The sequence below is a fragment of the Colobus angolensis genome, unplaced genomic scaffold (genome assembly GCF_000951035.1).
Source record: "Colobus angolensis palliatus isolate OR3802 unplaced genomic scaffold, Cang.pa_1.0 Scaffold101, whole genome shotgun sequence".
NCBI classification, from domain to species: Eukaryota; Metazoa; Chordata; class Mammalia; order Primates; family Cercopithecidae; genus Colobus; species Colobus angolensis.
In genome coordinates, this window is record NW_012111031.1 from 6,112,923 (window position 1) to 6,125,235 (window position 12,313).

Genomic DNA, 12,313 nt, shown 5'->3' on the forward strand with positions numbered 1-12,313 from the left:
TGTCTAATAGGTCAACTAAAATGTGCTACCTGGTATCCAAAGATTGAAACCCTGTCTCTCCAAAAAAATACAAAAAATTAGCTGGGCGTGGTGGCAGGCGCCTGTAGTCCCAGCCACTTGGGAGGCTGAGGCAGGAGAATGGCGTGAACCCGGGAGGCGGAGCTTGCAGTGAGCCGAGATCAAGCCACTGCACTCCAGCCTGGGCAACAGAGCAAGACTCCATCACAAAAAAAAAAAAAAAGAAAGCTATAACCAAGCCCTCCCTCCCCCAACATCGCTGCATTTATTTTTCTTTGTTTTTTTTGTGCTTCTTTAGCTCTGATTGCTCTTTTGAGAGAAGGTGAGAGCCTGGAGGATTTGATGAAACTCTCCCCTGAAGAGCTCTTGCTGAGGTGGGCTAATTACCACCTGGAAAATGCAGGCTGCAACAAAATTGGCAACTTCAGTACTGACATCAAGGTAGGAGGAGCGTTGTTTGAACATGACTCTTTGCAGCAGTGAAGGGGAATTTGGGCGTTAATAAAGAAAAGACAAAGATTTGGGGCTTCGTCTCTTCAGAAGCTCCAGGGTTAGTCTGGTGCTGTTTCGGAGGTGCTCACTGTCCTTAAGAGCCCATCTGCTGCTCTAGTCCTGGGCCACACACAGATCTGCCCAGAGTCCTAGCGCAGCGTCTCAACTGGAGTTTCTGTATCAGGAAGTAGAGGGACAAAGGTGAGCTAGAGGAAGAGCAAGAGAACAGTCTGCTGTCCAAGTAAAGGGAATATATGTAGGTCTGTAATGTCTCTGGTTTCACAAATGGGAGCAGCAGATGGGAATTCATTTTAAAAAATTAAATGAAGATGACTCTTCTAGTTACACTAATAATAGCAAACATTGTGTCTGCAACATGCCCGGCACTGTTCCAACTGATTTATATGTGTATTCTCTTATTGAATCCTTACAACAACCCCATGAGGTAAAGGGTTATCATCCTCTCATTTTACAGATAAAGAGACAAAGAGGTCCATAGGGGAAAGGCTGAGGCAGGAATACACTGTGGTTTTCAAGTATATGAAAAGTTCCATGTCAAGGTGAAAGAAAACAGCTGTTGGCCGTGATGACAGATGGATGAAGATAGAAAGTGGTTAAGGAGCAGAAAGGAATGGAAAGCGGTCCCTAGAAGGAAAGAGAGGAGATGCTGGGATGCAACACCAGGAAAATACTTCAGTCTCCACTTTCTCAAAAGTTAAATAACTTTTCCCCAAAGAGAAAGAGTCAGAGGAAAGTTCACATGACTCAACAGGAGTACACCTAGGCTTGTAATTCTCTGAGTAACAGTTTCCCACTGCCGCATGACGTGCATTCAATGGCATTTAGAACTCAGGGTATGTCAGGCACCGTGCCAGTCAGAGTCAAGCTTCTAGATGGAAAGCCCCCATTTCTTAGGATCTAAGCTAAATCCGTCTTTCTAACTATGCATCTTTCATGGGTTATTAACATTTTTCTACCACCAACCGAACTGAGGTTTAACAGGAGCTGGCTATCATGATCTCCCTTTGTGTTCAACAGTTAAGCTCTGCAGTTGTAAAACATTTCAGCCAAAATTAGGCTGTCTGATCTCAGTTGTAAATTTACCTAATTTCCTATCATTAAATGGCTGTGTTCTCTAGAACAACCATTTTGTGCTTTGGGAAGTGTCTGTATGAGATGGGAACTGGCAAGATGAACACTTACTTATGCAGTGTTGTGCCTGTTCTCCGGCAGCAGCTGCATGGCGACTGACCACACTGTCATGTGTATGTCTGAGTAGCCAGCAACCTTGGGTGATGTCTTTAAATCATGTAGAATTGGCAAAGGCGAGGAGAATACCCAGGCTAGAGCGAGTGAGAAAGGCTCATAAGAGTCAGGTGAAATGAGGTTACTCTTAGCCAAAATAAAAAGACGTAACCCGGGGTAAGCAGATGGTATTGGTGCCTAACACCTGTATGTGACTGTCACTGACTTCAAAATAGCTACAGTGAAAGGTCAGAGAAGGGAGGGTAGAAAGAAGAGAGATGAAGATCAGTTTTCCCAGGTGCAACATCAATGGCTCACACTCTGGTTTTCATCTTTCTGATGCCAAAAGTGGGGAGCGTACCTCTCCTCTGCCCATGCCTTTCCTACCCTAACCAGTTGTAGAAAAAAAAAAAGCAGCTGATTGTTCAATGTTTAAGAGAAATTGAGATACTATTAAATGATTTAAATAAACTACCTGAAAATCTGTGTGCTTTCATTGACTAAAAATAAATTTGTATTTTAAGACTATAATTCTGAGAATTCTTTTTGCCAATATATTTTCAGAATCTAAGAAAACTTGAGAATTCAATACCTGTATCTAATCTGCTCTAACTAAATTGAACCATTTTTCTAACTTCTAGATAAACATGAAATGCACTTATCTTAATATTTCTCCTTTTACATAAAGATTGCTTGTTAATGCTTCAGTCTTCTGTCTTTGACATCTTTATTTTTCTCTTGCTGATTGTTCATTTAAATGTATTTTTAAACTCTGCTTTAAACTTCTGCTTCCTTTTTCTGTCACTTTTTTTTTAATTAAACCTTAGCTGACTGACTTCTACAGCAATATAAAGGTATATATATTTTTTCCTGTATACAATTTAATACATGTAAATAAGTTGTTTTTCTCCCCTAAAGACAACAGAATAATATCCACTTCTTTAGGGTGCCTTTTGTGCATATCTTGTCTATTTTATTGTTACACTCCTTTTAAAAAGAAAAACAAATGTGATATGTAAAGAGACACATAGAACATTCAAATTAGTGAATGTTTCTAGGCTTTGTTAATTAAGTTACATTCTTGAATGATAGCTGAATATGAAATAAAATGTTTGCTTTTGGGAAATCATTGTTGTGCTAAGTATGTAATTAGCTGTGCTATTTTGAAATTGGAATTTCTTAATTTCTCACAGGACTCAAAAGCTTATTACCACCTGCTTGAGCAGGTGGCTCCGAAAGGAGATGAAGAAGGCGTTCCTGCTGTTGTTATTGACATGTCAGGACTGCGGGTAAGGCCGGGGCCCGGTTGTGTTTGGAGAACATGATGCTGCTTTCATGTTGGCGGTTCTGTTGCCCTGTGTGGCCCTGACTCTGGAGTTCCATGACTGGGCATTTCTGCCTAAAGCCCTGTTAAAACTGTAAAACTGTGGGCAGTTTGGGATAATAATTGATGAAAACTGAATCTGGAAATACAACATTAAAGAAAGAAACCAATAGTAATTAAACGCCATCCAGCATGCTAGGCACTTCTGTATATGTTCATCTTTTAGAAGACTCTATCACCCCACATGGGTCTGAATGTTACAATGAAACCTGTTTTGCCACCACTTTAATATTGATCTTGAGAAGTCACTTTGCCTGTTTGTGTGCCTCATTTAGTATCATTGGAGTTAAATCCAATGAGTTCATATTGAAGTCAACTGATTCCTAATGAGGAGTAAAAGTAAATGAGAAGTAAAGCTCATAAAATGCATAGCGTGTAGTGTTATCTAGTAAAGTGTCATTTTTTTTTATTTTTTATTTTTAGAGAGTCTCGCTCTGTCACCCAGGCTAGAGTGCAGTGGCAAGATCTTGGCTCACTGCCAGCTCTGCCTCCCGGGTTCACGCCATTCTGCCATTCTCCTGGCTCAGCCTCATGAGTAGCTGGGACTATAGGCGCCGCCACCATGCCCGGCTAATTTTTTGTATTTTTAGTAGAGACGGGGTTTCACCGTGTTAGCCAGGATGGTCTCGATCTCCTGATCTCGTGATCCGCCCGCCTCCGCCCCCCAAAGTGCTGAGATTACAGGCGTGAGCCACCGCGCCCGGCCTAGTAAAGTGTCATATTGAGAAATAATCCTAATTTAAAGTTTTGTTTTCTGAAAATTGGTGGTTTCATATACTTTAAGGACAGTGGGCTATATTTCCACAAAATTTTAGTGTTGTTTTAAGAGTCGCTTACAAATGGCTGGAGATTCTCTAGAATTATTCGAGCACATTGAGTGGTTCAAAATCTGAAGTCTACAAAAATAAAATTGATATTATATATTTATCAATAGCAATATGTAGGTTAACTGATAAAATTTATTTTGTTTGGGTTGCAAGTATACCAACTCATTGTGGAGACGGTGGATACGCTAATCACATGCTCTTATTGGCAAGTGTAAATATCTTTTGTGAACTGGTTATGGGAATATAAATTAATAAATAAAATTTTTTGATAGACAATCTTATGACATCTGTGCAAGAAAAAAATAAAAAGGAATCTTAATGGTTGGAAATAATTAAGATAAACTCAAATGATAAATTTTCAGAATCTACTGCATCTCTTTTGAAACAGGGCAACCAACCATTCATCTGAAATAGTTTGATAATGGAGATGAGAGACCTTCGTTACTTAACCTCTGAGATTCCTTTTACTTGTGACTTTGATTTTGGTGCAGGTGCGTGTAGGCAACAATGTGCTGTTATTAAGTGTCTGCCTGAGATAGACACTGATGGTTTCAGTGAGGTTCCCATTTCTTTTCACATTATGCAGTCTGCTTTGTGCATGGAGAGTCTTGACCCAGCCCTGAGACATCCTTTTGCATTGCAGGAGAAGGATGACATCCAGAGGGCAGAATGCATGTTGCAGCAGGCGGAGAGGCTGGGCTGCCGGCAGTTTGTCACAGCCACAGATGTTGTCCGAGGGAACCCCAAGTTGAACTTGGCTTTTATTGCCAACCTCTTTAACAGATACCCTGCCCTGCACAAACCAGAGAACCAGGACATTGACTGGGGGGCTCTTGAAGGTAACTGCAAAGTACTTGCTTACGATGGGGAAAGGCACTCACAATTCTAATTCTATGGCATTTCAAACTCACTTCCTAAGCAAATATAAACTATTTGCACATGCAAACAGGCCATTAATTCTCTGGTATGCAACAAAGAGAATAAATAGATTCATCAAGTCAATTTCAGCCAAGCAGGAGTAATTAAATACCATTATATCACGTCCATTATACAAAGACTTCATCCGTTATCAGAATTAAATGTTTTAGGAAAGATAATGCATTTAATTATTAGATGAAATAAATCCAGAGTTTCAAAAAGATAATTTATATACTTAATGGACTGTGTTGATTCCTAGAGGCAAGAAGCTGCCACCATTCATTATCAAAAAATGCTATTTAATGTATGCCGGGATATGCTTACTGAGTTTTGGTTTGTTTTGTTTCTTATGGGAGGTACAGAAAAGTATTTTGAGGCAGAATCCCTAACAGTTGTATTTTTCAGGTTAATGCTCCAAGATTCAACAAAAAGTATATAGCTTTAATTAGATTCTACCAGGTAGAGGTGCCAGAGATGTTTACTTGATTTTTTTAAAAAAGTCATGAACTAGTCCCAATATTGAGACAAAAAGGTCGATTAATATTAAATGAATGTCATGCAAGCAAGGAGATTCAGATCTGAAGTATGAGTTGATCCTTTTCCACAGCACTTTACTCTCACTAGAAATGCAGCATAATCGTGCTTCCACACTCCTGCATTTGTGTCATTTGCTGAATTATGGTCAGGGGGTTGTGTGCATTTTGTTGACTCCTAAATCTATATATCCAGCCCACTAATCACCCATTTCAGCTGCTTCTAGAATATTCCTGTTTGGGTCCTTGGCTATCATTTGAGGTGCAGCATATGCAAAACAGAATTGATTATTTTCCCTCCCACCCCCAACCATTGCGTTTCCAGCCCACCTCCCATCCCATTTGCCCTCTTTTAGAAATGCTCCATTTCTATTAATCATACCATTTGTTTTTCTTTAGTCACCAAAACTAAAGACCTTGGATCCTATTGTATCTTCCTATCCTTCATCCCTACATCCACTAAATCAGCAAATACTAATAATTCTTCCTTTGGAACATTTTCTCAATTGTTACGTTTCTTTTCTGCTCTTCCAAACTCATTACCTCATACACCAATTATTTTAATGGATCTTGGAGCCTCCATTTATCAAATGCTTGAGTGTATCCCACATGCTAATGTCAAACACTCTGCTCTCTGCTGTGTTTAATTCAAATGCATATCACCTTTCAGTGATTCTGCACACTGCTGCCAGGCACATCCCAGCACTGATTTTATTATATCTCTGCCTTGCTCAAGAATGTATTGTAGTAATTTTACAAAGCCATAAAGACTGCCATTGTCTAATAGGTCAACTAAAATGTGCTACCTGGTATCCAAAGATTGAAACTCTGTCTCTCCAAAAAAATACAAAAAATTAGCTGGGCGTGGTGGCGGGCACCTGTAGTCCCAGCTACTTGGGAGGCTGAGGTAGAATGGTGTGAACCCGGGAGGCGGAGCATGCAGTGAGCTGAGATCGCACCACTGCACTGCAGCCTGGGAGACAGTGAGACTCTGTCTCAAAAAACATAAATAAATAAATAAATAAAATCTCCAGTTCTGACTCCTTCTTCCAGATAGGGTTATCTCATTGGGCTGTACAGTATAGACCCCTGACCAAACCAGTTCCTGATATTCTTAATAGAGACCTTGCCTGTTGCTCCCTTTATATGCATATTTATACTGTCTTCTACTCCCACCCCTTGCTATCTCCCCAAATCCTCTACTCTTTCCTTTTTCTGATCCAGATTTTGCTAGCTATCCAAGGGCAAGTTCAAATTCTGCCCCCTCCAAATTCAGTCCATACTGTTCTTTTCCCTGTCTCAACTCAAATAACAGATATATCTATCTCCTAAGTGAGTTCTGTAGCTTGTCTGATCTCTGTTTGATGCCTGAAAGTCCTGTTTTTTCCAGCAAGAAGGTAAGCCTTTGAGAGCCAACTGAACGGCTACCCCACACAGGATTCCACACACTACTAATAGATGCTGTAGAAATACATGTGGAATTGAAATGGAAAAGAAAAATTAACACCATATAAGAACCCTCATCCAAATCCAATAGGGTTTATTTTATTTCTTTCTTTCATTCTATTTTCAGTTTTTATTGCATCCTCTTTAGTTAAACTTTGGTCATAAAAAAAGGCATGTTTTCTTCCATCCCAAAACATAACCCGTCTTCCTTCATCTAGGTGAGACGAGAGAAGAGCGGACATTTAGGAACTGGATGAACTCTCTGGGTGTTAACCCTCGAGTCAATCATTTGTACAGGTAGGAATATTTGGGAACTCATTCTAATGTAAGACAGAGACCTCGAAAGAGCCATAGGATTCCAAATACCACCATGATGTGCATTCTCTTCACAAAATGTGCATACCTTGATGGAAGGGGAAAAGTGCCAAGTTGAGCTTCAGATGTTGGCTATTCAGCTGAAAAACTCACCTACATACATCAGTCTCACTGTGTGCTCAATATGTAAATCGTACCTCAACAAAATGAAACATTTACTCTATGTCATAAGTGATCATACATATAATCTGCTCACAAGCAGGCAAAACAACAGATGTTAAGTTTGTGGTGAAGTGTCTCCTACGCCACTTGTTAAAGCCATCTTCATTTTGTTTTTTTAACATTTCTTTTACATTTACTTAGTTTTACAATTTTTAAACCTTTAGGTACAAGGGTACATATGTGGGTTTGTTATATAGGTGAATTGCATGTTACAGGGGTTTGGTGTACAGATGATTTCATCACCAGAGTGCTCTTTCTTTTCCCGAGGCAGCATGTGTTGGATGGAAGGGCATAGCTGCTCACACCTGGGAGGAGTGAGTCCCCCAGTCTCTTTGAGTCGTGGTTTCTTCACCTCTATAGATGGAGCTACGACCACCAGTGTGCAGGGTTGTTGTGAATATTCTCTAAACTAATATGTAAGAAAGTGTCTGGCCCATTGTAGGCCCTGAATAAATGTGGGATATCTGAGAATCCTTTTGTGTTTGTTTTGTTCAGTGACTTATCAGATGCCCTGGTCATCTTCCAGCTCTATGAAAAGATTAAAGTTCCTGTTGACTGGAACAGAGTAAACAAACCGCCATACCCCAAACTGGGAGGCAATATGAAGAAGGTAAACAATGATGGTTCTGATGTTCCAGCAGGCAGGCAAGTCATAGCCTGCAAGAGCGCTCTAAATACTTTATAAGGCAGCCAAACAATGTTTATCCAGAAATTAAATTCTAGTACAGCAATCAGAAACCTGAATAGGTTTATTAAAGCATGTCCATTATTTCAGTCGATTACTTATTTATAATTCCATGTTGGATGTCTTCAAACATTATCATGCAAAAATTCTAATTAAGATAATTAGAGCAAGCAGAGAGCCACAGGGATTTTTCCCTCAGCAGGATCTTTATTCTAATTTCTAAAGAATTGGAGCTTTGTACTGACAGCTAGACTTGTTCAAATAGTTTGTTGACTGTCAACACAGTGGGAACATTGTTTTGAAACAACAGGGTTGACACAGCCATTTCTCAGCATTTCTTATTGCTGTGACTGTTAATGATCCATGCGTAGCTGCAGGAATATCTGTTCACATGTCTGTTTGCTATGTGTGCAGAGGATGGAGACTCCAAATTTCCCATGTCAATCTCTGTGAATTCACCTATTTTAGAAATATTACATGTAGGTAGGTAACTAAGGATGGGTCTCCATTTATGTAGTGTGATATAGCGGTGAACATATTCATAATAAGGAATTCATTTCGGTTTTCCACATTATGAATTTTTTTTATGAAAGTGAGGGGTTTCTAAGGAAAGATGAAAAATTCTTTACTTTTGCATCCTAGCATTGCAGAACCAGTTGAGACTTGAGAAGTCATTCAGTCTGACCATATTTATTTCATTTTTTATCTTTATTTTTATTATTTATCTGGTATTTATCATACTCAAGATGGTGACGTTAAATCGTTTTCCTTTCTGCTCATTCAGCTTGAGAATTGTAACTATGCGGTAGAATTGGGGAAGAATCAAGCGAAGTTCTCCCTGGTTGGCATCGGTGGACAAGATCTCAATGAAGGAAACCGCACTCTCACATTGGCCTTGATTTGGCAGCTAATGAGAAGGTAGTATAGCTTATGGAAGTGGCTTTTTCTTGAATGCATTATTTACCTGGAAAAATATTAGCAAATTTTTAGCAGTATGAGTTAATTCAGTAAATGTATGTTTTAAGCTAATCTTAATAACCAGAGAAGCACTTTTTACCTTTCTGCTTTTTGTTTCAGTTCTGTCGGTTTTTGTTTCAAGTATCGTGAAACTCTGTTATTAGGTTCATAAACAGTTTAGATTGTTGTTTCATTCTGATTTAATCATCCCTTTGTCCTTATGAAATACTCTTCTTTATGCCTACTAATATTCTTTTCTCTGAAATCTATTTTTTCTGACATTAATAGATAATAGCTACTATTGCTTCTACAGGCTTCCTATTGATTAGTGGTCAGCATGGCGTATCTTTTTACCATCCTTTTACTTCAACTGATCTGTGTAAATAACAATTACTTTTAAAGGGATTTTTTAAATAAAGTTGAAATTATGCTATATTTATCTACATATTTACTATTTCTAGTGCTCTTCCTACTATTTTATAGATTAAGATTTCCATTTGGTATCATTTTCTGTCTACCTAAAATATTTCTAATCGCACAAGTCTGCTGGTGATGAATGATTTCAGCTTCTGTACGTCTGAAAATGTCTATTTCATTTTCAAAAGATTTTTTTCTCTGAGTGCAGAACTCTAAGTTGATAGTTTTTTCTTTCAGTATTTTAAAGATAGTTTCACTGTCTTCTGGCCCACATTGTTTCCAAGAGGAAATCTATTGTCATTCTTATCTTTGTTTCCTTGTATGTAGTATTTCTTTTCTGGCTTAAGATTTCTCTTTATTACAGGTTTTAGGTAATTTTATTATGATGTATATTGTTGTTTCTTGTTTTGTTTCTTTTTTTTTTTTTGAGACAGAGTCTTGCTCTGTCACCTAGGCTGGAGTGCAGTAATGCGATCTCTGCTCACTGCAATCTCCACCTCCTGGGTTCAAGTGATTCTCCTGCCTCAGCCTACTGAGTAGCTGGGACTACAGGTCCACGCCACCATGCCCAGCTAATTTTTGTATTTTTAGTAGAGACGGGGTTTCACCATATTGGACAGGCCGGTCTCAAACTCCTGACCTAATGATCTGCCCGCCTTGGCCTTCCAAAGGGCTGGGATTATAGGCGTGCCACCCCACCGTGCCCAGCCCCATTGTTGTTTCTTATGCTTGACGTTTGTTAACTTATAGGATCTATGGGTTTATACTTTCCATAAAATTTGGAAAACTTAACTTTCATCTCTTCAAATATATCTTCTGTACCCACCAACCCTGGTTCTGGGGGATTCCAAGTGCGTGTATATTTGATCATTCAAAGTTGTCCCTAAGCTCACTGATGCTTTATTTATTTATTTTCTCTATGTTTCATTTTGGATAACTTGTATTGCTATGTTTTCAAGTTCACTAATCTCTTTTGTGTGTGTGTGTGTGTGTGTGTGTCTAATGTTCCATTAACTCCATCCAGTGTATATGTTTTTTAACCTGGATATTATTGTCTCCATGTATAGAAATTTTGAGTCATTTTTGTATCTCCCATATCTGTCCTTTCCTTTACCTTCTTGAACATACGGAAAATAATTACAGTAACTTATTTTGTGATCTGTTTCTACTAATTTATTTTCATCTTCATTATGAGTCATATTTTTTGGCTTCTTTGGATGCTGCTAATTTTTTAACTATATGTTGGATATCATGAATTTGACCTTGCTGTGTATTGGATATTTCTGTATTCCTTTAAATATTCTTAAATTTTATCCTGGGATAGACTTAAGTTACTTAAATACAGTTTGATCCATTTGAGGCTTACTTTTAAGCTCAATTAATCTAGAGCTCATTTTGCTTGTTAGTAATGAGAAAATAGTCTTCTGAGTACTTTACTTGATGCTCATGTATTATGAAATTTTTCCACTCCAGCTGGTGGGAACAAATTATTTCCAGCCTTGTGTGAGCCCCAAGGATTGCTCTGCCAGCTCATTTCTGGTGGGTTTTCCCCGCAGCCTCTGGTAGTTTCTTCACACATGTGCACTGAGCAGTCCTCAGCTGAAGACTGAGGGAAACCCACTGAAGGCCGCTGAAGCTTTCTTTCTGAATGACTGTCTTCTCTCGATACAGTTCTCACTGCTCTGATATTCTTCCCCCTAAATTCTAAGCACCCGGGCTTCCTTCATTTCTCATTCCTGTTTCCTCCACTCAAGAGGATGGCCATGCTCTGTTTGAGTTTTCTCCTCCTCTGCTGCAGCTTGGAAACTTTTTCCATGCTGGGAAAATCTTAAGGCTCACTTTGTTTTCTTCTTTTCAGGGGCCACTGTCCTGTGCTTCCTATTGTCTGATGTCTGAACAACATTGTTTCGTATGTTTTTCCCTGTATTAGAGGTGTTGAATGTGGTTCCTGTTATTCCATCATGGCCAGAAACAGAAGTTCCTTTCATAGAGAACTTTAGAAACGTTTTGGAACTGAATATAAGTTTGACTAATGTGAGAATTATAGGGTGATATTAGTTAAACAAAAATAGAATATAAGAAGATACGCAAACAGAAAATAGATTATAAGAGAAAGAAACAATTTTGGTACAAAATCATAAGCTTGGGAAGACTTTTAGATAGGAATTCTGTGAGTAATAAAATAATTTACTTGTAAATGCTTCGGTCTTTCCCCTTATACTAATAGCTCTGACAAAGCAGGAATTTTACATCCCCTCATTAGAGTCTATGTTAGTGTGACATAATTCATTTTCCTACCTGGAAGGAAGCCCCAGAAACTGCATGTCACATTACATTCCGTCTGGCAAGATAATGGCAAAGGCAAGGTTTGTGGTGTGCCTAGGCACTGCGGCTTTAGTTCCAAGACACTGTCTGTAGATCCTAATAATGGCCGGCTCTGGATGTAATTGTGTCAGTATTTCCAGATAAGGTAGGATAATCAGAAGTGATCATTAAAGATTTCACTCCCTGATTCACATTTACTTTACTAAATGTAGAGCTCCATTACCCATTTGTAAACTGGGGTCTTTTTAATGATGGAGGCGGATGTCATAAGGCTCCCCTGATGCCTAAAACTCCAGAGCTAAAGAAACTGCAACTCTATCTTTTAGTTTACTGCATGTATCCAGAACATCACTGAAAACTGCTTAGGGCTGTTCTCACCCATGTATTTCCAGATGCTATTTCCAAGCTATCTTTATTATCTTCCACAAGTTTTAAATTTTTAACAGATTAGCAATTCATACTGATTGCTTTAAAAACCAAAGCAAAAGTCCTTTTAGTTGCAACAGTTAAACTGACTCATGGGTTTCAA

At 38.7% G+C, this 12,313-nt stretch overlaps 1 protein-coding gene across 4 annotated transcripts in view; it reads left to right on the forward strand.

Moving 5' to 3' along the window:
* Positions 1–12,313, forward strand: part of LCP1 (lymphocyte cytosolic protein 1 (L-plastin)) — an 89,554-nt gene that overhangs the window by 63,244 nt on the left and 13,997 nt on the right. For 3 of the 4 annotated variants that reach the window (XM_011939882.1, XM_011939891.1, XM_011939874.1), the window contains exons 8-13: positions 317–459; positions 2,949–3,044; positions 4,610–4,805; positions 7,082–7,160; positions 7,896–8,010; positions 8,870–9,003. In XM_011939882.1, coding sequence (XP_011795272.1) covers positions 317–459; positions 2,949–3,044; positions 4,610–4,805; positions 7,082–7,160; positions 7,896–8,010; positions 8,870–9,003 — 763 coding nt within the window. Of the gene's footprint in view, positions 1–316; positions 460–2,582; positions 2,610–2,948; positions 3,045–4,609; positions 4,806–7,081; positions 7,161–7,895; positions 8,011–8,869; positions 9,004–12,313 lie in introns of all 4 variants that reach the window. The other variant, XM_011939869.1, reaches the window with a different exon arrangement.